At 54.3% G+C, this 25174-nt stretch overlaps 1 protein-coding gene across 3 annotated transcripts; it reads right to left on the reverse strand.

Annotated features, from left to right (window-relative positions):
- Nucleotides 1-414: 414 nt before the first annotated feature.
- Nucleotides 415-24789, reverse strand: C1QTNF1 (C1q and TNF related 1). 3 transcript variants are annotated; one of them, XM_017879350.1, is made up of 5 exons: nucleotides 24369-24789; nucleotides 14690-14732; nucleotides 6028-6196; nucleotides 3485-3621; nucleotides 415-2668 (listed from the first exon to the last, which is right to left on the reverse strand). In XM_017879350.1, the coding sequence occupies exons 3-5, from the start codon at nucleotides 6180-6182 to the stop codon at nucleotides 2118-2120; spliced, it is 843 nt and encodes a 280-aa protein (XP_017734839.1). In that variant the 5' UTR covers nucleotides 6183-6196; nucleotides 14690-14732; nucleotides 24369-24789; the 3' UTR covers nucleotides 415-2117. The 3 variants fall into 3 exon arrangements, with proteins under 3 accessions (XP_017734839.1, XP_017734838.1, XP_017734837.1); XM_017879349.1 differs by having other exon boundaries at nucleotides 14690-14906; XM_017879348.1 differs by lacking the exon at nucleotides 14690-14732 and having other exon boundaries at nucleotides 24369-24786.
- Between the last annotated feature and the right edge of the window lie 385 nt (nucleotides 24790-25174).

Raw genomic sequence — 25174 nt, forward strand, 5'->3', positions numbered from 1 at the left:
TGCCTTAACCCCGGTTTCCACAGCAGCCCTAGGAAAGGGATTGTGTCCAGGCTGCAGAGCCACGGCCAAGCTGCTACCTCCATGGTTTCTCTCCCTCCCAGGGGACAGTATGGTCCTGCTCAGGAGAGCAAGCCCCTGCCTCCCACCCACCTCTCACAAGTGCCCAGACCTACCCAGGCCCCACGCGTCCGACTCGGGCACACATTCAGCTGCAGTTGAGACACGCTCTGGCTGCCCCACCCATGGGAGGCTGCACCCCCGGGAGGAGCGAGGCAACTCAGGGTCCAGCATGTGCCTGCTGGGTGCCAATGTCCCCAGGTATGAAGCTGAGGGCCTCCCAGGCAGGAGTGGACTTTAGGTGGAGAGGAGAAGACGACGACAATTCAGTTTAATGAGCAAACTGACGAGGCAGGATGCTTAAAACACAATTCTGAGTTTAATGTTTTCTGGAAAGAGCTGGGGGAGCTTAAGCAGCAAGTGTGGCACTCTGCTTCCAGGCACGCCCACAGAACTCGGCTTTCAGAGTTTGACCCACGGAAGTTCTTTAAAGAGAGACACTTAGGGACCCCAGATCCCAGCAGCCAGGCCCAGAGAGGGAAGCAAGATTAGTCAAAACCAGGTGGGGGATGGGGGAAGGAAGAGCGGCAGTGGAGCTTTGGGGGCCCAGCAAGTAGCAAGAATGACCCTGGGCATCAACGTGGGGTGAGGTGGAGAGGGGTTGTGGGGTTCCTGGAGATCAGAAAACGTGGCGGCCATGGGTGGGGCCAGAGCAGCCCTGCTCCAGGTGGTCCTGAAATTGCCGCAGGGGCTATTGCCTCCCCTGCCACCCAGCTCCTGAGAGTGAATCCTGACCCAGGTGGTTGGGACGTGCACTTCCTCTTGACTCTGGTCTCAGGACTGAGGCTCACAGAGTCTGAAGAAACAGGCAAGCGTGAGCTTTCCAGCCCCTTCCAGCTCTCCCCTGCTCTGAAGCCTAGAAAAAGCCCCTGTCAGGCTACTGGTCAGAGACTTGGATGAGGGTGGTGGGGGCGGAAGGGGTCTGGATCAGCCTCACTGCCAGCCAACACAACACATGTGGAAATGGGGGTGCTTAGCCCACCAGGAGACAGGAGACTGCGGTGCTGCGTGAGGTGTTTTATAAAAAACAGAAGCCAAGGCCCCAGGGCCTTCTGGGGCTGATTCGTGTGGCAGGCGGCACAGAAAGTAGATGCCAGGGTGGCAGTCATGGAGACCCCCCCAGGACTCTGGGGTGGCATGGGGGTGGAGCAGAGTCATACATGGATGTACCAGGAGCTCTGCCCCTCATAGAAACATCTGCAGGCCTGGGGGACTCAGGGGTCCCTGGCCGCTGTCGGGGGCCCTTTGGCTGCTTCTACCAGCCTGGAGCCAAGGCAGGGGGGCTCAGCTGTCCCTCTGGGAGGCTGACGCTTGCGGTCCCAGCCCCAATCACCCCGCAGCTGTGACTCAGAAAGACCAGCTGAGCCCTTGGGCAAGGCCACAGGGATGTCAGGGTCCACCTGTCCCTCAAGAAAATTCCTACATGGCTTAAAAGAATGAAGCCAGAGGTAGTTTCCTGCCCCCAGCCCCTCCCCTGACCCCAGGGCTTTAACTTTGGATCTTAAGTGGAGTCTCAACTGAAAAAGTCCCTCTCCTGGGAGCCAGCAGGCTGGCTGGAAAGACAAAAATAACAACGCTTTTCTTTGTCCTCCGCGGTTTACTTTGCCCTTTTGAGACCTTTAGAATTTGCCTAATTATTTCCAAGAACTGGAGCTCCGGCGCTGCACCCTGGGATGCCCTGCCGCCACCCGCGTCTCGCTGTGCGGGCTCCACTTGAGGATGTGTGCCGAGAGGGCAGCGGAAGGTCCCTGAGGGTTCTTGCGGGCGCCCCGCCCTGGTCATTTCACCTGCCCTCAGCTCTCTCCAGAGGCTGCAGCATCTGGGAGCACCGGCCACTTTGGCTTTCTGTGCGTGCAGGGCATCTCACTGAACTGGCCAAAGCCAGGGAGGCGGAATCCAGCGATGGGGGAAGAGGCGGTGGGGTCAGCCTGGTGCCGAGCCCTGGGGTCTGCACAGAGCAGGGGTGGAAGGTGGCGAGAGGAAAGGAGGTGGCCGGCCAGCTAGGGCTCGGTGGCGTGCTTGACCAGGTAGCCACTGAAGGTGATGTAGGTGTCCAGCTCCTCGCTGAAGATGGCGTTCTCGCGCTCGCCCTTGTAGAGACGCACCCACACCTGGTCCTGTTCCCGCAGCTCCAGCATCAGGCTCTGGCTTTGCATGATGCTGCGGTCGCCCACCTGCGCGAACAAGATCACCACCTCCTCCTCGTTCTTCATGATGTGCAGGTACGTCTCCTTCTGGTTCCAGGTGTGCACGTTGAGGCTAAAGAAGTAGATGCCGGGCACGTAGCAGTAGAACTTGCCAGTGAACATGTTGAAGTGGCTGTAGAGGTTCACGAACTCCGTGTCGAAGATCACCGTCTGGTAGTAGTGGTTGCTGTGCATGGGCTTCTTCCGGCCCACGGAGAAGGCGGCGTAGTGGCTCTTGCACCGCTCCCCGGGGGCCCCCATGGAGCCCTTCTGCCCTTTGGGTCCAGTGTGGCCCCTGGCCCCTGCTGAACCTGTTTTGCCATATTTCCCTTGGAGGCCTCGATCTCCGCGGTCACCCTTCTCCCCTAAAAGGGACGGGAAGATATGTGCTGTTAATGGAGTAATCCGGTGGTGTCCTGAGCCTTGGCTGCTCACGCTCTGGTCCCTGGCGCAGTCCTGATTCGTCCCCACAGCCCTGACCTGGCAGAAGCCTCACTCCTGCCCCCAGCCCACCACCACGGGCAGCTTCCCAGCCTGGCACAGGGATATTTTGATTCCCAAACTGGCCAAGCAAACAGACTCAACCTCAAGGACGGTTCTATTTTTGCCGAGAAGCAATAATTTTTTTTTCCTTCTGGAAAGCCCTGGTTAAAAAAAAAAAAAAATACAGGTTCGTCCAAAAGCAACGGGCTCTGTGGCCAGACCCACGGCTCGCTCAGCAAATGAACTCCAGATGTCTGGGCCGGCTCAGGATCTAGGCTGCAAGTGTTTGCAGTTCGATTTCACGGGGCTGTGCGGGGTTATCTGCCGTGTGCAGGACCGGGGCGAGCGGGTGGCATTTCAGAAAGCAGGCTGGGGCACCAAGCCCCAAATCAAAGGGCCTAGAAGCCTGGCGTCCACATACAACTGGAGGGAAGAGGCCCCAAGCAGCCACTGGGCTCCCTCTCCTGCTCTAGGTCCTGCAGGCCCCTTTCCAACCCCACCTCTTGGGGAGGGGCCAGAGCCTCAAAATCAATCTCCTGTGCCTTCCCCTCTAGATGACAGCCTGCCTGCCTCTGCTCCGTGTCCCGAGGGAGCCATTCTGCTCTCGCCCAGCCCCACCCTAACGACTCCATCCCTTCCTCCAGATCAGCACAGAGCAGCCCTGGCCACCCCTGTGCTCATCTTTGCAGCCGTCTGACCTTTCAAGATAGTGATGTTGATCTGGGGCACGGCGGTCGCCGGGTACATGGAGGTACCGGGGTCGCAGCAGCGCAAGCACCGGGAAGCAGGGAGCCCCTCGTCCTGGCTGGGCCTGTATTTTTCATGTTCTTCAGCCCTGAGGGAATAATGCATCACAGTGAAAGTCAGGAACTCTCAGGCCTGGCAACGCTTCTCTCTTCTGCCGCCAGTGGGTCTGGTGGGCCTGACCTGCCTTCTCCCTCTCTCATCTGGGCCCACAAAGCTCTGTGTTCATGCTGGTGGGCTCACGGCCCACTCTGGGATCCTCACTACAGAACAAGCCCCCGTCCTTTGTTAAAGGCAATGACAGTCCTGGAAACACACACGGCGATCAATTGAGCACCACACAAGACGCTGGCTGCTTGGGAAAAATCCACACGTCTAGGAGAGGGTCTTGGGTGACACAAGACAGTGCCAGGACTCCCTATTGTATATCCGTGATGCTAGAAAATAACATATGAAGCTGACTGGTCTGTGAATGAGAAGGTTCAAGTGGATCTTTAGGATTCCTCTCAGCTGCGGCCGCTGGAGAGACTCGAACGTTTCCAACCTGACATTGGAAGGACCGGCCCGCGGGCAGGATGCATGGCGGCGGCTCCTGGCTGCCACCTCGCGGCCCTTCGCGGTATTGTGTGTGCTCTGGCTTGTGGCTCTTCTTGCCCAGGCTGTAGAGCTGCACAGACCCAAGGGGGCAGCAAAGTCCCCCTGGATGGGCCAGCCCCTTATCTAACGCTGCTCCCACTTTTACACCCCAGACTATCCAGGAAATGGATCTCTGTGCCCTACGTTCAGCTACCCACAAGCCCAGGACTCTCAGATGGACATCTCACCCCTACCTCTCTCCTAAGCCCCAGACCTCGACTTCAAACTTCTCACCAGAAGTATCCATCTGGAGATGCAACAGGCCCCACAAATGTCATGTGTGCAAAACAAAAACCCCTGTCCCCATCCCTTCGTCCCTGGAATCTTCTCTTTCTGAGATCTGTTCCTGGCATCAGCAGCGGGTGCCCAGGGTGGAGCCTTCAGCGTCACCCCCAACTCTCCCCGCCGAAACCTTGAGCAGAGTCCTGGGCCCCCAGCCTCAAGGCACCTCCAGACCTGAGCCCGGGGCCCTCATTGTCTCTGAGGCACCCCTGCCATTTCGACTCTCGCTTGGAATCGGCCTCTCCTTGCACCAGCTCATCCTCTCTGCTGCCTGCCTCCGGCTTTCTTCCGAGAACACTGTCCAATTTAAGCTTTCCCATGACCCCCCTTGTTCTTTATAGGATTTCATTCAGGTGAGACTCTCCCTAACTAGACCCAGCTGCCTCTAGGCTCAACTGCCCTCCTGTCCTTCAGCCTCTAGCACTGGGTCTCACCATCCCAAGCCACCCACCAGCCCCGACAAACACTGCCAACCATGCCTCGGCACACCCCATTCCAGCTACCAGGCGACTTTCCCCTCCTTCTGCACCTGGGAGGCCCCCAGGTGTCCTTCAAGACTTAGTTCACTCCTCTCAGTCTTGTCCCGCTCCTCCCTCTCCTGACCCTGCCTCCAGCATCATGGATGCACCCCTCCTACAAAGCCCACCACACTGCACTGTCTCTCATGGGTCTGTCTCCCTCTCGGCCTCAGAGCTCCTGGAGGCCAGGACTATGCCAGTCATGTGTCCCCCTGCCTGGGGGATGGCCTGACTGATAGGAGGGGCTCAATCAAAGAAAGAGGAGGGAGAATAAGAAAGAATGGAATGGTGTGACTCAGCCTCAAATCCTGTCCAATCCCATTGTACACTAAAGTTAGCCTGAAGCCTCAAGTATCAAGTCAGCCCAATGCTCAAAATAATGAGGAGACTCCAAGCCAGGATTGAGCTGTCGCCGGGTCTCCAGGACCTCATGCTGGATGCATGGCAGTTGGATAAAGCACTCGGCTTCCCTAGGAAATGACCCAGGTCTGCTAGAGTCTCTCATTGCAGGTCATAGACACGAAGGCAGATGCCATCCAGAGTCCTTCACAACCCTTCAAAGGAAGCCGACACTTGGCCCGCCCGGTCTCTGCTGTCCTCTCCTGTCTTGCAGTGTGATGAGATGCATGGGCCGTGGACACCAGCTCTTGGTCCAGCATCTCTCGTAAGGCCGTGCTCCATCTCACCCTGCCTCCAGGTGGTGCCTAGGACCCCAGCGGACATTCTCAGCAGACAGAGAAGGAAAAGACAAAAACTGGAGAGTGGATTTGGGAGCTTGGTCTGCTCTTAAGAAGGCAGCTGCAAAGCCACTTGCAGACCCTGCTCCTTTCAGCTTATGGTGAGGCTGGACCACTGTCCAGTTTCAGGTGAGGTGCCCAAGCCACTGAAAGGAGGAATAGCTCGTCTGTCCTGCAGGACCAGCCTCCAGCAGGGCCACGGCTCAGCTTTGGCTTTCTCGCCTTCACATCTTACAGTGAACCAGCTCCCCCGGAGGCCCCAAGCCCCAGGCTCAGCCTGGCCAGAGCCAGAGATCCTGCTATTACACCCTCGTGGCCCCTCACCTCTTGGCATGGTCCGGCGGGGAGGGCAGCTCCTCAGTCCCCTCCCACTCCTGCTGTTCCCCCTGGACATGGGGCACACGGCTCAGGACTGGGCCAGAGGCAAAGGCCAGGAGCAGGCAGTAAGCCAGCAAGAGTCCCTGTCCACGGGAGCCCATCTTCCTCCTGGGCCCTGGTGGGAAAGAAACACGGGGAAGGCACGAAGTTAGGAAGCAGCTGCACAGAGGAACAGCCTGGAAATCAGAGGTGCTTCCCCAGCCTCACGCCACTGGGAAATGCTGCAGTTACACAGCTTCTGGGAGGACAATCACTCTCACACACCCATGCATGCACACACACGCACGCACTCAACACACATGCAATCCACACGTGCGCACACATACACTCACATGCAACCCACACATTCACATGCACACAATACACATGATGCCATCCAGAGTCCTTCACAACTTTTCAAGGGAAGCTGACACTTGGCCTGCACAGTCTCTGCTGTCCTCTCCTGTCCTGCAGCGTGATGAGACTCACACATACACCATCACATGCACTCACAATCCACATGCATTCACATATATGCAATCCACTCACATGCACATTCACATATATGAAGCCCACACATGCACACATTCACATGCATGCAATCCACATACACTCTGAACACGTGCACACGCACACATTCACATACATGCAATCACACACATTCACATTCACAATACATGCAATCCACATGCACACATTCACATGCACATATACCCACATCACATGCACGCACGCATACTCAACACATTCACATGAATGCACATCCACTCATGTACACATGCGCTCACATGTACACGGACCTTCACATGTGCACGCACACTCTGCCCCCAGAGCCTCAGCCAGTCAGGCTGGTGTTGAGGGGTTGCTGAGCAAGGTGCTGTCTCTGCCCACCCAGCCTCTCGGGAAGGAGAGTCCATCAGCTGCTGGCCCCACGGACAATTGTTTACCACCCCTTTTAGGACAGTAAGAAAAATCCCAAGTAAGCTTTGAATGATCATCATCCCTTAAAGCAAAGCTGGCTCAATGACCAGGTCCTTCACCTGTGGGCAGGTGGGTAGGAAGGCAGCTGCAAGCTGCTTTCCAGCCTCCAGGCGGTGCATCAGCGAGTGTCCTTGGCATGTACTTTAGGGATGTGCCAAGCCCAGCCCCGGAGAGCAGTCATCCTTCCAGGAAGCCAACCCCACGTCTCTCACTCCCAGAGCTTTTGGCAAAAGCTTGGGGCAGGACCCTCTTCATCCAGTTTTGGGACAGTCCTTCTAGAAAGGGGTGCTCACGGAGGTGGGGAGTCCAGGGAGCCCGTAAGGGTCGGCGCTTGGGCCCGCATTAGACGAACGCCCACCTGCCACCCTGTGAGTGGCTCGCTCCCCTCGCCCAGAAATCTGGCATCAGGAGTCACATGCCCAGCCGTTTCAGGTGGGCCGTAAACCTCCCCACCGAGGGGCATAGCGACTGTGGTCAACTCTAACCCCTCTTTGTCACCAAAATGTAAAACTCGAAATGTCTCAGGCCCTGTGGGAACACCTCATTCAACACACAGCCACCCAGTGAGAAGGTGGGTGAGAAGTGCACGTCATCTCCCAAGGTGCTGGGACACCAGGCGTGAGCCACCACGCCCGGCCTTTAGTGGGCTCTTGAGTGAGGTCCGAAGGGCTCCCCGCAGAGCCTTCACACCAAGTCAACATTGCAGGGGAAGATATGGAGCCTCTGAGGTGAGAGTGAGGAGAGCAAGGTGGGCCCCCCCGAACCTCTTTCCTCCCATCACACACACCTACACCTAGTCTTCACCCCACTGCATGACCCCCGCCCATTCCTGCAGTGTCTTAGCTGGAGCCCCCATCTCCAAGTATCCTACCAGCCAGCTGTCCCTCCCATGCGTCAGGGCCCAGAGACCGTCCCGATGACCAAGGGGCTGCTTAGGCCAGCCCCCACCCAAAATCTCTGATACCTCTCACCACTTGCCAAAGAGAGTGTGTATCTGCACATGTTAATTTGTAAAATGCACATCTAAGTTATCTCTCCAGCTAGCCAGTCTGGTTAGGTTTGAGAACACTTCCTCATTAATAATTTTTATCCCATCACAGATGGCCCCACAATCCTCTAGAGAAACAATATTCATTCATTACTGTACCAAATTTGTAAATGAGAAAACAGAGACTGGGAGAAGCTAATTAGCTTAAAATTCTGTTTTGTTTTGTTTTTGAGACAGGATCTCACTGTCACCCAGGCTGAGTGCAGTGGTGCAATCTCAGCTCACTGCAGCCTCTGCCTCCTGGACTCAAGTCATCCTCCTACCTCAGCCTCACAAGGAGAAGGGACTGCAGGTGTACACCACCACACCCAGCTAATTGTTTTTTGTTTTTTTAATAGAGACAGATTTTCACCATGTTGCCCAGGCTGGTCTCAAACTCCTGGGCTCAAGTGATCTGCCCATCTTGGCCTCCCAAAGTGCCAGGATTACAGGCTTGATCCTCCACACTAGGCCAAGACTGATTTTTGAGCAGGGTGGCTGCATTTGAACTCCGGCTGACAACAGATGACAAAATCCTGCCCATCATGTCTTCAACACCCAACTCAAGGTCTCATATTCTTCCTGAAGCCTTCCCAGGCCCCTCAACTGGGAAAATGTCTCTATCGTCGGTTTTCCGTTTCTTTTTTGACACAGGGTCTCACTCTGCCTCACTGCAGCCTCAACCCTCCAGGCTCAGGCCATCTGCCCACCTCAACCCCCCAAGTAGCTGGGACTACAGGCATGCCCCACCATGCCCAGCTAAATTTTTTTTGTTTTTTCGTAAAGACAGGGTTTCACCATGTTTCCCTGGCTGGTCTCAAACTCCTGAGCTCAAGCAATTCACCTGCCTTGGCCTCCCAAAGTGCTGGGATCATAGGTGGGCACCATAATTTTGTTTTTCCTATTGTCTCCTACTGCAGAGAGTTTGTCTAGCCTATGAAAGTCTACTCAGCAGACCGTGGGTGACCTCCTCCAGGGCTGGGACGTCCCCCAGCCAAGCATCCTGCAGCACCCTGAATGTCACTGGTGCTCAGCAAATATTTGTCAGATTGAATTCTCTAAATTTGTTTATTTCTCTATTTCTGTATTTCCTCTGTTTCTCCTTGGCGCCTTAATAATTACTGTTTTTTCCTTTTAAGTGGCAAACTTGTACCGGTTAAAAGGAAAAGAGATTTTCCTTTCTTTAAACATTTTTTCCTGAACCCCAAATTTTTTATATATATACACACGTTTACACATATATACACATATACATATTTATACACGCACACGTTTATTTCAGAGAGGTTGGAAAGTAACTACAAAAGGCATTACAAAGCTACCTTGGCTTATTCTACTCTGGTTTCTCAACCCTGGCACCATTGGTGTTTTTTTTTTTCTTTTGAGATGGAGTCTCGCTCTGTCACCCAAGCTGGAGTGCAGTGGCATGATCTCGGCTCACTGCAACCTCCACCTCCCAGGTTCAAGTTATTCTCCTGCCTCAGTCGCCCTAGTAGCTGAGCTTACAGGTGTGTGCCACCAAGCCTGGCTAATTTTTGTATTTTTAGTAGAGACAGAGTTTCGCCATGTTGGCCAGGCTGCTCTTGAACTCCTGACCTCAGGTGATCCACCTGCCTCCCAAAGTGCTGGGATTATAGGTGTTTGCCACCCTGATGCCAACCCTGGCACCATTGAGGTTTGGGCCTAGATAATCCCCTGTGATGGGGGGCTAGCCTGTGTGCTGCAGGATGCTTAGCAGTAACCCTGGACTGTCCACACTAGATGCCATTAGCATCACCACCTCTAGTTATGACAATGAAAACTGTCTCCAAACACGGTAATATGCCTGTTCCTTGGGGGCAGAACTACCCCTAGCTAAGCACCAGCACTTGTTTTTATGTTGGTCTCTTTCTTTCTAGTCTAGCAAAGGGATTTTCCACACCTTGATCAGAAGAGATGGGATCCAGGATGCAGCTGGGTTAGGAACAATGCTGTCACCTGGGTGTGGCGGGGGCGAGGGGATGGAGCTGGGAAAGCCCAACAGAGAGCCAGCCCCAGGCTCAGGCTGATAGGGAGAAGGCCGTTTTGGTGGTAGTGGATCCCCTCAAAGGCTTCCTCTTTGGAGTCAGAGCAAACCCAGATTGAAATCTTTCCTTCTTGAAAAGATCTTAAGAACCATTTTACCAAATCCCACAGCAAAGCCAGCATTATAACATTATGATCATTTTAGTCACTTTTGGGCAAAAACAGTATTGCCCAACATCTAACCAAACTTGGCTCCAGATCACTATTAGTGATTTCCAGCAAAAATCCCCCTACGGTGGGGAGGCTGTGTCCCAGCAACGTTATCTGGAAGAACGTGTTAGGCAGTTCCAGGAAAGTGCCCCGAGCACATCTTGACCAGTGGTGTGAAACCCACACGAATCCAGATCAACGTGGCCCAGTCTCCAGGCCACATCGCAGTCAAGGCAGCTGAAGACAGTTCCAGCATGACTCAAGCTCTTTACTCGCCTTTCCCAAATCCTGCAAATAAGAGCCAATTTCCATGGTAATTCGGCGACCATTTTCCTCCCCTCCATGTCCCTGAGGACCAGCCGCTCTTCAGCGTCCCTTCCCCAACCCCACACCATCCACCTACACCGGACCTTCTCCTGAACAAGAACACATCCCCCTTTACAGGAGGAGGGAGGCCGGAAAAGAGAAACCAGGCTACACACAGGACGTAGAGGAGGACAGGAAGCCTGAGGACACTTCTCTGTTAATTTGTATCGCAGCCGGGCGCGGTGGCTCACGCCTGTAATCTCAACACTTTGGGAGGCCAAGGCAGATGGATCACCTGAGGTCAGGAGTTCAAGACCAGCCTGGCCAACATGGCAAAACCCCATCTCTACTAAAAATACAAAAATTAGCTGGGCGTGGTGGCGTGGGCCTGTAGTCCCAGCTACTCGGGAGGCTGAGGCAGGAGAATTGCTTGAACTCAGGAGGCGGAGGTTGCAGTGAGCTGAGATCACACCACTGCACTCCAGCCTGAGCAACAGAGTGAAACTGTCTCAAAAAAAAAAAGAAAGAAAGAAATTGTATCCCTTGGTCACATGCAGTGGCTCACACCTGTCATCCCAGCACTTTGGGAGGCCAAGGTGGGAGGATTGCTTGAGCCTAGGAGTTCAAGACCAGCCTGGGCAACATAGTGAAGCCCCATCTCTACCAAAACCACAAAAATTAGCCAGGCATGGTGGTATGCGCCTGTAGTCCCAGTGGCTGCTCAAGAGACTGAGGTAGGAGGATCCCCTGAGTCCAGGAGGTCAAGGCTGCAGTGAGCCATGATCACACCATTGCACTCCAGCCTGGGTGACAGAGTGAGACCCTGCAGCAATAATAATTTTTATCCCTTCACAGGCCTCATGGATCTGTGGTAGATCCTTTAAGGAGACAGTAGTTACACATACGTTCATGATTCCTTATATCTATTTCAAATTGGGCCTATTGGCCGGGCGCGGTGGCTCACGCCTGTAATCCCAGCACTTTGGGAGGCCGAGGCGGGTGGATCACGAGCTCAGGAGATCCAGACCATCCTGAAAATACAAAAATTAGCTGGGCGTGGTGGCGCATGCCTGTAATCCCAGCTACTTGGGAGCCTGAGGCAGGAGAATTGCTTGAACCGGGGAGTCAGAGCTTGCAGTGAGCCGGGATCATGCCACTGCACTCTAGCCTGGTGACAGAGTGAGACTCCATCTCAAAAAAAAAAAAAAAAAGATAAATACAAAAATTAGCTAAGCGTGGTGAATAAATAAATAAGTGGGTCCTGTTATACTTTGTCTCACCTGCATGCCCTCATGCGTGTGTGCTGACAGCGGACCCCTGAAGTTCTGGGACCGTGTGCCTGGGTTTTGTCCTGACGCTCTACCCAGTGCAGGGCCTTTCGACAAAAGCATTCTGTAAACACCGTTTTCCTTTTTCTTTAATCCTCATCAGGTGAGCAGCTGTTCTGAGAGGCAAGAAGCCTATAATCTCCTTGAATTGGAAGGAGCCTTGGCAGACAAGTCCAAGCTGCCCTCTCAGCTGACAATCTAACACAGGCTGGGTTTACTGAATGCCCATGATTTGCATGGCATTGTGCAAGGGCTTGGGAGGAAGTGATTCAACCATAAATTAAATCTATTCCCTGACCTCAAGAACGTAACAGGCTAGTGAAGGAAACAGACACGTACCCAATTATAGCTCAAGACAGAATAACACATGTTGAATTAAAATGCTAACTGGGTAACATTCTAGAACTGTAGTGTCCGGTACAGCGGCTGCTATGTGTGGCTATTTAAATTTGAATTAATTAAAATGAAAGAAAATTCAAAATTCTGTTCTTCAGCTACACTAGCCACATTTCAAGCATTCAATAACTATTAATACATGTAGGCCAGGTACCATGGTTCGTATCTGTAATCCCAGCACCTTGGGAGGCCAAAGTGGGAAGATCGCCTGAGCCCAGGAGTTAAAGATCAGCCTGGGCAATATATCGAGACCCCATCTCTACAAAAAAATGCAAAAATTAGCCAGGCATGGTGGTGTGCACCTGTAGTCCCAGCTACTCTGGAGGCTGAGACAGGAGGATTGGTTGATCTCAGGAGGTTGAGGCTGTAGTGAGCCACGACCTTGCCACTGTGCCCTAGCCTGGGCAACAGAGCAAGACCCTGTCTCAAAAAATAAAAATAAAAAGCCACATGTAGCTAGTGGTTACCATGTTGGAAAGTATAGAATAGAACATTTCAATCATTGCAGAAAGTTCTGTTGGACAGCTCTGTTCTAGATTAAAATGAAGCCATTGGGGAGGAAGCAATAACTGTGAACAAACAGCAGGCCAGAAATCTGGGAGGCATTTAGACCCTTTCCTCTCAAGCAACCGCATCTCATCCATCCCCAGCCTGCTTGAATAGCTCCTAGAGGCCAACTCTCCCTCCTACCCTGTGCCTGTATCAGATGCCCTCCAGGGGCTCCGCTGTCCCCCAGACCTCAGTCCACCCAAGACAAGCATCTTTGTCTGCCTTTTCCAGGGTCTGGATATTGCCCACCCCGCTTCCCCCTAGTTTACATTCATCTCCCAGGGAAGCTTCGCATAAGATAGGACTTTCTCCCACACCTAGTGGTTTCCAGTTCAAGAACTGGATTCAGGCCAGGTATGGTGGCTCATGCCTATAATGCCAACACTTTGGAAGGCTGAGGTGGGCAGATCACTTGAGGCCGGGAGCTCGAGACCAGCCTGGCCAACATGGTGAAACCCCGTCTCCACTAAAAACACAAAAATTAGCTGGGAGTAGTGAAGTGTGTCTATAATCCCAGCTACCCAGGAGGCCGAGGCAGGAGAATTGCTTGAACCTGGGAGGCAGAGGTTGCACTGAGCCAAGATCGCATCACCGCACTCCAGCCTGGGCAACAAAGCAAGACTCTGTCTCAAAAAAAGAATACGATTCAGCCCAGCACCCAAACACTCCTGGTTTCTACACAGCCTCAATGGCCCCTCAGCCATCACCACCCCTTCGTGCCACTCCCTCCTGCCACCTTTGGAACATCCCCAGAATCCTCCCAACCAGAAGAGAAGCCCTGAGTCCACTCCCCCTCGGCTCTGACATCAGTAGAATTCTCCTGTTGAGAGGCATAGAGCTCTCCTGTTGTTGCAAGAGGACTCAGGTACTGGGGCGCCAAGAAAGAGGAAGGTGCCACATTGGGGTGTCCTTCTGACAGGTGACATCTGCTCATAGCCCTTTCCTTCCCGCCAGAAGCCATTCATCACACTAATTGCCCATTGACGAAACTCCTCTGGTGATGGGCAGGAGGTGGGCAGAGTGGCTCCCATTTGATGAGTGACGTGTGTTTACCTCTTCTAGAAGCCCATTTAATAGCTAATGTTCGGCCGGGCGCGGTGGCTCAAGCCTGTAATCCCAGCACTTTGGGAGGCCGAGATGGGCGGATCACGAGGTCAGGAGATCGAGACCATCCTGGCTAACACGGTGAAACCCCGTCTCTACTAAAATACAAAAAACTAGCCGGGTGAGGTGGCGGTGCCTGTAGTCCCAGCTACTCGGGAGGCTGAGGCAGGAGAATGATGTGAACCCGGGAGGCGGAGCTTGCAGTGAGCTGAGATCTGGCCACTGTACTCCAGCCTGGGTGACATGAGCGAGACTCCGTCTCAAAAAAAAAAATAGCTAATGTTCCCTGCTATAATTGCACTGCTGCCACTGATCTCACACTCTCCTTCTTCCCCTCAACCTGGTGGTGGATGGGGTCCCTTATGGAAGGAATTCTGGCCAGATGGCAGCGAGCAACCCCTCTTCCTGAGAGATGCTGGATCCTGGAGCCTATCTCCTCTCTCAATCTCCCTCTCTCCCATTTCCAGAAAGCTGCCCCTGTCTTGCAGAAGGAGGGTTTGTTTTAAGGCTTAGTTGTTTATATGGTTACTTCCAAAGCCCAAGTCCAGGGATGAATACAGACTCTTCCAGGGCTACTTGCAAGTTCATTAGCAACAGTTTCCTCTTCCCTGGATGGGAATGAAGTCTGGCTTGGGACAAAAAAGTGAAGCAAAGACGGGCCAAGAATTCTCCCATCCTAAAGCATCTCCCTCCCACAACTGTACCTTGACCAGGAAGGACTCACCTGGAGCAAAGAGTGGGACTCAGTGTAAATTTTCGCCCAGGCCCTGCAAACAAGGAGGCTGCATGAGCTGCCAGGCATCGGGCCTTCAGGGTGCTTGGCCAGTCCAGCCTCCAGAGCTCTGATTCCGTCCCAGTGGAAACAAAGATTTCCTTGAGTAGAGCAGCTGTCCTCAGCTCACCTCCCAGCTGGAAGGCCTCGGGCGGCAGGCTTGCCCCTGCTTTGAGAACCGTGTGAGAGAGGAGAGGCACCAACAGCTGCCCTTGGCCCACTCTGCAGGTGGCCTGGCCCGTCGCCCACTTCCCCAGAACCAGCAGCGGGGACACCCTCGGGGGCTGACCGTTCCCAAGACAGAGGGAAGAAAGAACCTGGGAATTCTATGGCCTGGTGCCCCACCTCACCCAGCCCTTTACAAGCAGCACGGACGTCTTTGGTTGTCTGGGGCCTGGACAAGCCCCAGCATTTTCCAGGCAGCTCCCGAGGAAGCCTGGCACAAGACAGGGCTTTGTCCCCAGCCTGGGGCCTCTAGGTCAGGAATATAATCAGCACAGCATCCCACTGGCCCGCCTCCTGCCGGCCCCGCCCCGACTGTTCGGCTGCCATCACCCACGACCCTTGTAGTACCCAACACCTTCTGCATTCCTCTTTGGTGCTCCCTGTAAGCATCTGCCAATGTCGACTGCCCTCTTCTTCAGCCCTGGGGCTTGGCCCACACTGTCTCCCAGTGTTTAGCCTTCCTGATCAACCCCCAAAGACCGGTGCTCTCCATGGCTGTTCCTCAGTTCGCAGCTCCTCTTGCTCCTAATTCTGCTACATTTATTTATTTATTTATTTAGGAGACAGGGTCTCCTTCTGTCACCCAGGCTGGCGTGCAGTGGTACAATCATGGCTTACTGCAGCTTCAAACCCCTGGACCCAAATGATCCTCCTATCTCAGCTTCCTGGGTAGTTGGAACTACAAGCGCATGCCACCACATCCAGCTAATTAAAAAAAAAAAAAAAAATTGTTTTAGAGACAGGGTCTCGCTATGTTTCCCAGGCTGGTCTCAAGCAATCCTCCAGCCTTGGCCTCCTAAAACGGGTAGGATTATCAGCGTGAAGCCACCGCACCTGACCTCTTTCTGCCTGTCCTGGTCCACACCACATCTTCAGCTGACAACGCCCCAGTCCACGTCCCCACCACTGACCTGGCTGCTGAGACCTGGGCTTGCAAATGTTTAAGTCAACACAGTGGCTACGAGCCACGTGGGGCTATGTCAGTTAAACAAGGTGAAACGTCCAGTTCTCAGTCACCGGAGCCACATTTTAAGTGCTCCCGTGACTAGCAGCTGCCATAGCTGCCATACTACACAGCACAGCTCTTAGCACCTTGCATTACGGCTGAAGGTTCTGCCGGGCAGCACTGGTCTAGACCCACATAAGCAGTTGTCTGCTGAGCACCTCCTCTTTGCTCTGCACTAAGACTTCTTTTCTTTTTTTTCTTTTTTTTTGAGATGGAGTTTTGCTCTTGTCGCCCAGACAGGAGTACAATGGCACAATCTTGGCTCGCTGCAACCTCCGCCTTCCGGGTTCAAGCGATTCTCCTGCCTCAGCCTCCCAAGTAGCTGGGATTACAGGCATTTGCACCACACCCGGCTAATTTTTGTATTTTTAGTAGAGATGGGGTTTTGCCATGTTGGCCAGGTTGGTCTCGAACTCCTGACCTCAGGTGATCCACCCACCTCGGCCTCCCAAAGTGCTGGGATTACAGGTGTGAGCCACCACACCGGGCTGCTCTGCCCTAAGGCTTTTAAGCCCCCAATTAACTCATCCCCTTCTCCCCCATCCTCACCACACTGGCTTCTCCTCCTGTGGCTTGCAGCTTGGTGAAAGCAATGCACACCATCACGCAGGGTCCCGGGCCAGAAGCCTGCAAGCCACTTGGATGCCACCTTCCTTGCACCCGCCACATTTCATCCGTCGCCAACCCCCTGCAGGTCTCCTCTCCTCTCCATCACTTCTTCCCCAGTCCTGGCTGGTTTTCTGCCTCCCATCTGTTTCCCACACTGCTTCCAGAGGCAGCTTTGAAAAACGCAAATCTGAATGCCACCCCTGGCTCCGAGGGCTTCCTATGCCAATAAAGGAAGGAGTAAGCCCTGAGCGTTTCCATCTGGCCCTTCCCCACACCGCATGAGACCCCTTCACTGCAGCTCCCTGGAGCCACTCAGTCCCTAACAGGTCACACTCGAGGTCTCGTCCTCTGGCACACGCTCCTTCCTCTGTCTGGATGCCCATTTCTCCTCCACCTTCTCCATCGTGTATTCTCCAGAGCTCAGCCTGAGGCCACCTCCTCCAGGAAGTTGCCCAGACCCGGGTGTGCTGTAGGTGCCCCTCCCCCAGCATCTGGAAGAACCAGTCTACGGTCCTTGGTTTCCTCTTCCTGTCCCCACAACTCCAAGCCCCTGGGAAAAGGGGGCCACATCTCATTTCTCAGGCATTACCAGCATCCGGTGTCTAACTCTCAGCAGGGCTCCAACGCTCCCTTCACCTTCAATCAATCCCAAGTACAGAGCCAAAGATGACACGCCCCAGCCACAACTCTGTCCAAATCTCTCTCTAACTCCAGCTGGGGACACAGAGATCCAAGGTACACCACTGTCACCAGAATGCTGACTGCCATGTAGCCATCTTCCCCAGAAATGCTCCTCTTATCTGCACTCAGAAAGCCTACTGTTTCAAAGAGATGAAACCACTGCCTCCATTCACCAAGGTTACAAACCACCTACATGTCCAGGAAGACGGTTTAATGAAATATATGGCTGGGTGCAGTGGCTCACGCCTGTAATCCCAGCACTTTGAGAGGCTGAGGCAGGCAGATCACCTGAGGTCAGGAGTTCAAGACCAGCCTGGCCAACGTGGTGAAACCTTGTCTCTACTAAAAATACAAAATTTAGCCAGGTATGGCACATGCCTGTAATCTCAGCTACTTGGGAGGCTGAGGCAGGAGAATTGCTTGAACCTGGGAGGCAAGGATGCAATGAGGTGAAATAGCACCATTGCACTCCAGCCTGGGTGACAGAGGGAGACTCCATCTCAAAAAAAAAACAAAAAATTTACAGTGCATCCATATGATGGAAACTAGAAAAATGAGGTGGTTGATGAGAGTGGCGAACTCAGCAATAGGGAGGGATGGGGATTGTGGCAGACTAGGAAACGTGCTCCTTCTAAAGACATTTAAATAAGTAATATGGAGGGATCAGGGGGGCAGAATCAGCCAGCAGCACCAGTTAGGAGTCTCTGTAAATAGGTAAGTATTTACTGACACGGAAAGATGTTTGGGCTGGGCGCAGTGGCTCATGCCTGTAATCCCAGCACTTTGGGAGGCCGAGGCAGGTGGATCACTTGAGGTCAGGAGTTCAATACCAGACTGGCCAACATGGTAAAACCCCGTCTCTACTAAAAAATACAAAAATTAGCTGGGTGTGGTGGCACGTGCCTATAATCCCAGCTACTCAGGAGGCTGAGGCAGGAGAATCACTTGAACCCAGGAGATGGAGATTGCAGTGAGCTGAGATCGCACCACTGCACTGCAGCCTGGACAATGCAGTGAGACTCTGTCTCAAAAAAAGAAAGAAAGAAAGAAAGAAAAAGAAAAGAAGGAAGGAAGAGAGAGAGAGAAAGAAGGAAAGAAAGAAAGAGAAGGAAGGAAGGAAGGAAGGAAAGAGAAGGAAAGAAAGACAGACAGACAGAAAGAAAGAAAGAAAGAAAGAAAGAAAGAAAGAAAGAAAGAAAGAAAGAAAGAAAGAAAAGAAAGAAAGGAAGGAAAGAAAAGAAAGAAAGAAAGACAGACAGACAGAAAGAAAGTTAGTTTGTAAAGCAGTAATGAGTTTTGAAAATGCAGGTTGAAAACGTGCAGACACACGCACATACATGCACATACACACACACACACACACACACACAAAACCACAAAGACCCAAAGGCCACCCACCGGGCTGCCAACAGCGATTATCTGCAGTGATGAAAATACAGATGCTTACCATTTTCTTATGTTGGCCTCTGTTTCTTTCCCCTGTAACAGTCACATCCTTTTTCACAGTAAGTACACATTATTTTCCACTTAGAAAAATGACAAATAAGCCCCACCCTGGGGACTAAGGGAGCATTTTGTTTATTCCAGGAAACTCGACTAGACGCATAGAAGAGTAGGATGGGGAGAAACGAGGGCTTGTGATGCTGCGTCGTTTAAGGCTCAAGCGGAAGCACAGGGAATATAAGTTGACGTAGTGCTGAAGTCTCACGGTCTTTTGCTCATTTGTTCAACAGGTGTTTATTGAGTGTCTACTACATACCCGGCAGGGAGCTGGATTCTTGGGACAAATGGAACAAGAAGCCCCTTCCTTTAGGCAGTAAAGTCCCTAGCAGCTATGGTATGGGACGTGTTAGGACCAGGAATGGCACAGGTGGTAGGGAGCCCAGCAGGGTGGTACTTCATCCAGGCTGGAATTATGCAAGCCAGAGAGAACCTGTTTCCTAGCAGTGAGGGGCTTTGTCTTTGGCCCTTGCTGTTGAAGGAGGCTGCCTGAGTAGGGCCAGTGGCCTGCAGCCATGAAACAAGGAAACGGAGCCCAGTCCTCAGCCCAGCCTGTGCGTGATGTGCAATGGCTGGCATGTTCCTGGACCTAGGAGTAGCCCAATGTTTATCAACATTGACAAAGCCCTGCTACCCTTGAAAAGCCACCACTGAGAGCCAGGCTCTGGACATGGTGCCTTCCTTACACCACTGAGCTTGATCCTTAGAATACCTGATCCTTAGAATGTGCAAACAGGCTCAGAGCAATGGAGCCGCCTGCCCCAGGTTCCACAGTGGGGAGGTGCTGGAGCTCAGATTAGACCCAGGTGTGTCCGACAGCAAAGCACATTACACTTCACTCAGAGGGGAGGTCAGAAAGATGCCAGAGAACATAGGCTCCTCCTCCTCCCAAGCCATGGTGCAGCAACCATTCCCACCCGCTGGCTCTCATGAGTTATGAGAGTTGGGTTATGGTACCCACCGATTTGCTTACTTGTGCCCAGGTGGAACAGCTGCAGCAGCCTTTGGCTTTGAGGACTGTATCCAGCGGCTGAGCCCTTGCGTTCATCATTCAACAGAGGATTACTGGACACCCACTACATGCCAGGTATGGTACCAGGCACCAGGGTAACCACTGTCCTTGATGCAAGGTGCTAAGATATCCCTGGTGCCAACCTGCTGGCATCTTAAAATACACCACTGGAGTTTCATTCCTTTGGATTTAGGCATGGGCTCACCAGGAACATACAGACGCACACCTTAAAATGTGAGGGGCTTGGGCAGTGTGGCCCATTGGATGCGCATTTTTAGGGCACTGCTTTTGTAGCGTGAAGAGAGACCAGCATGCTGGGCAGCTCTGAAGAAGGGACAGAAAGGCCCACGTGCAGGGATACAGATGATTTTCTCTCCTGGCCAGTGCCCTCTAATGGGCAGAAGCAGACCCGAGCTCTGGGTTGCAAAGGAGTCTGAGTTCATGCACCACACAGGGAGGACCCACAGAACCATGAGTCTTGCCCTCATCGTTATCCTTCACGGAGGAGGTGGCTCCCCTGAATGCCAGGAGACGCGAGAGACCTGTGGTCACCCCTAACCCACCCAGATCCTTCCATCTCTCACTTTAGACTCTACAAGTTGAAAGGGTCCAAGCGTTTTCTGAACACACCTCTGTTCCCAGCTCTGAAGACCGGCCCCAGGAACCTGTGGGCAGAGATGGGGGGCCCTGCCCACCTTCTGACCTACACCCACCTCGAACCCACCCAGGGCTGGCAGCTTTCCCAGGCGCGGCCCTTTTCCTTCCCTGCTCCCCAGGGCAGAGGGCGGCTGGCATCCAGATGTCTTGCTGAGGGGGATGGGTACAACCCAAAGCATAGGGTTTGGGGCATTCCACCAAGTATGGCTTTAGCCGTGGCCAAGAGCAACATTTGACCCAGCACAGGGCACCAAGAACTTGACTTCCCCATGCCCCATCGGCCCGTCTGCCTCCTCCTCCTCCCCTCGACTCCTGCCTCCCTGCCTGCCGTCTCCTGCTCTCTACTCTGTCTCGTGTCAAGGAAAATTCCTACAGGAGCCAGGGAGATGGGCAGACACGGGCCCAGCCACAGCCGTCCCGACGGCCGTCCTGGACAGGATGGGGGCCCAGGGAGGGGCCTGCAGTCTGTGCCAGCCCCGTCTGAGGCTGGAGAAGGGCTTAGCTCCAGGGAGCCTCAGAGGCAAGATAGGGGTGCCCCAGTGTACAGTGGGGACTGTGGGGGCCCCCATGCCCCTGCCAGAGACCATCCCCCTTTGAACCATATTCAGATGCCAAGCCCAGCTCTGGAAATCAAGTGTGGGCAAAAACAGGCAGCTGGAGGGGTGCTGATGTGCCAAAAGCCACTCATATCACCCCAGCACAAGTGTCACACAGCCGTGACCTTGACAAGGACCCAGAGATAAAGATCCTTCCCACATGGCCCTGAAGCCCCTCCCCCCTCCCTTCCTGCTCACACCACATGCTTCACCGGGAGAACCAGAGGCTGCAGCTGAGGCAGCTGGAGTATCTCACTGCGGGGCTCGGGAAGGAAGAAAGGAGTGAGCATGCCCTGCTCCTGCACGTCCCTGCTTAAGCTCAGGACTGGCCCTTCCAGGCAAGGACCTCAGCATAGACACCAGGACAGGACCCCAAGGATCCTCGGCTCATAAGAGCAGCTTGCTGGACTGCCCCAAGAGAGCCTGAAAGAAACACATTGTTGAGCTGGCATCGCTGTTTCCTCCAGACTGCACTCTCAAGTGGGCAGGGAGTTCTCAGCCTGCGTGAAGGGGTCAGCGGGGCAGGGTCCTGTCCAGAGAGCTGCCTTGTGCCATGTGACACCAGCAGGCCATTTTCAGCAGGTTAACAGGGGAAATGGCAACCTGTGGCCCACAAGGTAGTGCCCCCACTTGAGGGGCACTCAATCAACCTGTGGCCCACGAGGTAGTGCCCCCACTCAATCTCTAGAGGCCACTGATTGTCAGGCAGAGGTGGGACTGTCCAGGGGATGGTGTAACCTGCTCCTTCTTCCTGCCCTTCCTGGTGTCCATCACCCCCGCCCCTTCCCTAAGGTTCTGGAACCTGAGCCACAGCCCCCGATCCCAGGAACTGGGACCCATCAGGACAAGACACAAACGGGAAGCTCCAGGCCCCGCGCACAACTGTATCTACGAAATCCTTTTCATCTTTGTTTTGATGACCAAAGTTCAATGCCAGAATATTTGGTTTATGAGTCATGCTAATTACAGCTGGGGGGAGGCACCAGGAAGAAGAACAGAAAGGAGCATGTTCCAAAAACACTCTGTTGTCCTGGTTGCCCTGAACAGGGGGGTCACTTCCTAGGAACAAGGAGGGAACCTGCGGCCTTCCTGGGACAGCTTGGGCTTTCTCTGCTCCCACTTGGGAGGACATCCCTTTCCAGCTGGCTGCACCTGCTGGGGAGGGGCAGCGGTGTCCTGTGGCCGCAGAGCACCCACCTAGGGTTTCCTGCCTCCCTGAACACACTCACTGGGGACACCACCCTTGGCGACACAAAAGGAGGAGAGGGAGGCAGGAGGAAAAGTCGAGAGTCCCTGGGTAGCAGACCTGTGTCCTTCCTGCCCCTGGGCATTCTTCATTGTCAGCTGGCAGAGAGTAGTTCCCAGCCTCAGTTTGGCCCGCTGAGCACCATGTTCCCAACACCAGATAGGAAGGTTAAAAGTATACGCCCTAGAGGCCAGGCGCTGTGGCTCACTCCTGTAATCCCAGCATTTTGGGAGGTTGAAGCTGGTGGATCACTTGAGGTCAAGAGTTTGAGACCAGCCTGACCAACATGGAGAAACCCCATCTCTACTAAAAATACAAAATTAGCCAGGCGTAGTGGTACACGCCTCTAATCCAGCTACTTGGGAGGCTGAGGCAGGAGAATCGCTTGAACCTGGGAGGCAGAGGTTGCAGTGAGCCGAGATTTGGCCTTGTACTCCAGCCTGGGTGACAAAAGCGAAACACTGTCTCAAAAAAAAAAAAAAAAAAAAAAAAAAAAGCATACAGCGCACTTGGGATAAAGACACAGATTGGAGTCTGGAGTTCTCCATCCCTGTCTCTAGGACCTCAGGCAAGCTGTGAGCCTCTTGAGCTTTGCAGCTCTGCTCTTCCCGCAAGTGAGAGTTCCCTTGATAGAAGTGTTGAGAATTAACTATTATAATAACTATTATAATTATTAATATAATGTTCAGCACCTGCCATGTGAGCAGACACACAAACCTGTGGCTAACATCATGATGATGATGATGATGAAGATGATGATGATGAAGATGATGAAGATGATGAGTGCCACTGTTGTTGTTGGGTGGTCTCTAGGGGCCTCTCCAGCTCCACAGGTCTAAGAGGGAGGGTGGGGAAGCTTCCGCTTGTCCTCAGCCCTCAGCTCCCATCTCCCTGTCTTGGTTCCCTCCTCCCTGGTTGGCAGGTGCTGGACAGGCCTCCTGAAGCATGTCCTCCCGCTCCCTGCAGCACACACAACAGCCAAGTGCGTCTATCTGTGGCTGTTCATGGCTGCACGGCCTGCCAGGCAGCGTGTACTTTCCAGCACTATAAAAAGCAGAGGCCGGGCAGCCTGTAAGGACGTCACATGCTCCCCTGGGGCCGCGAAGTGGCCAGCGGAGGAGAAAACAGTTTCTCACGGCATTTTTCATGTTCAAAGCTCAGGACCAGAAAGCTCCCAGCACGTCATGTTACCTCCTTTCCTAGAAACTAGGTGGGGTAGAAGAGTCAGGAACACCTCACAGAGCGGGGCGGCTTCCTCCCTCCCTCCCAAGCAGGGATGAGTCGGCCCAAGGGTTCATAGAAGATAATCTGGCTTTCTGGGGCTGGAAGAGTGTGGCCCGGGAACTGGACCCCGCCAGGCCCGGGCTAACAGTGGGGACCACACCTGCACCGGAGGAGAAGCCCTGGCCAGAACTCCCAGGCGGCTCAGATGCTCCAGCCCCAGGCCAGCGGCCACTCCCAGTGGCATAGGCAGCTTAGCTTCCCAAGAGGGCCCCGGGGAAGCAACATTGTTTTTTCCTGCCCAAGCTGGACCCCCTCCAAGACACCAAGGCTGTCAGATGCGAGGGTCAAAGTCAGCGCTTCCTATTCCATGAAGGATCCAGGTTGGGCACAGACAGGACTGGACAGACCCGGCGGTCAGGTGGTCCCGGTGACACGGAGTGGGGTGAAAGCATCCCCACTAGGTGCAGCTGCGAGCATTAGTACCATTCCTCTTCCATCCACACCCTCAGAAAGGCACCAGAGAACAGTGAAGCAAGATAAACACCCCACAAAAAACTGGGGGGAAGGTGCAATTACTCCCGTTAGTATCTATGTGCAGAAGAGTCTGGCTTCTCCACAGTCAGGGAGATCTGGGACCATCACGACCCCCCTGCGCAGAGGCGCCTATGGCGGGGGCTGAGCCACAGCCGGCCGCCAGGGCTGTCCCCGAAACCCCGGGTCTTTCTGCCCCTGCGCCACCGCCGCCAACCCGGCCCCTCCTACGGCGCTCCCCGTCCGTCCTGGCCCAGGTGTCTGCCATCCCCGCCCTGGCCACCAGGCTGAAGCCACGAGGACAGGGGCGGGGCGGCGCTGGGTCCCCCGGCTCGGCCACCTACCTCCGTCCCGCCGGCCGCTCCTCCCGCGCCGCTCTTAGAGCATCTCCCGGCGGCCAAGCCTCCTCCCGGCCAGGTCCGGGGCAACGCACAGTCTCGCCGAAGGAGACAGAGCGGGGGAGAAGGTCCTCCGGGGCACCACGGTGCAGAAGAGGAGGGTGGGGGGCGGTGCGAGCAGCCACGGGTCTGCCCCTAGCACCTCCGTCTCCCCGGCGCGGTCTCCGAGGTCTCTGCGACCAGAAGCGGAAGCGCGGTTTCTCAAAAGTAAAGGAAGAGACGAAGAAAGTGGGATAGACGCGCAAGCAGCGAAGCCCAGCCAGATGTGAGCAGCGAGGAACCTCCAACACCCCCAGCGCTTTTCGTCCAAACAGCAGCCGCGGAGGATTAACCGTGTGTGCCCCGCGCCGCGCCGCAGGGAAATCCAGCGGCCGCCTCCTCCTGGCCCCCTGGGGAGCCCGCCAGACTGAGGGTGGGGGCGGGGCCGATTCCGTGAGTCTGGAGGTCCGTCCAGAGGCGGAGGGGCTGCGAGCCCTGGACGAGGATGCCCCCCACAGAATGCGGGCGCCCAGCAAGGCTGAGCGCTCCTAGTCACTTGGTAGCAGAGGGATGGTCTCCAAGGCCTCAGGGATCCCCTGTAGCCAACCCCGACGGGTCAGGTCTCCAAACAGTGGCAGACCTGAGACACCCCATGCATCACAGGGGACTCAGACAGGTTTGGGGGAATCTGTGAGCCCCTATAACAAAACGCCAAATTGTGTGTGTGTGTGTGTGTGTGTGTGTGTGTGTGTGCGCGCCCTGTTTTGTTGGTG

Source organism: Rhinopithecus bieti, unplaced genomic scaffold (assembly GCF_001698545.2).
Source record: "Rhinopithecus bieti isolate Rb0 unplaced genomic scaffold, ASM169854v2 scaffold_9899, whole genome shotgun sequence".
NCBI classification, from domain to species: Eukaryota; Metazoa; Chordata; class Mammalia; order Primates; family Cercopithecidae; genus Rhinopithecus; species Rhinopithecus bieti.

Excerpts from the sequence above, each read along its gene's own strand:
- C1QTNF1 (XM_017879350.1), bottom strand. The coding sequence starts at position 6,182 with ATGGGCTCCCGTGGACAGGGACTCTTGCTGGCTTACTGCCTGCTCCTG. Across the intron at positions 3,622-6,027 it reads CCGCCGGACCATGCCAAGAG|GGCTGAAGAACATGAAAAAT; the intron begins GTGAGGGGCCAC and ends TTATTCCCTCAG. Across the intron at positions 2,669-3,484 it reads CAACATCACTATCTTGAAAG|GGGAGAAGGGTGACCGCGGA; the intron begins GTCAGACGGCTG and ends CGTCCCTTTTAG.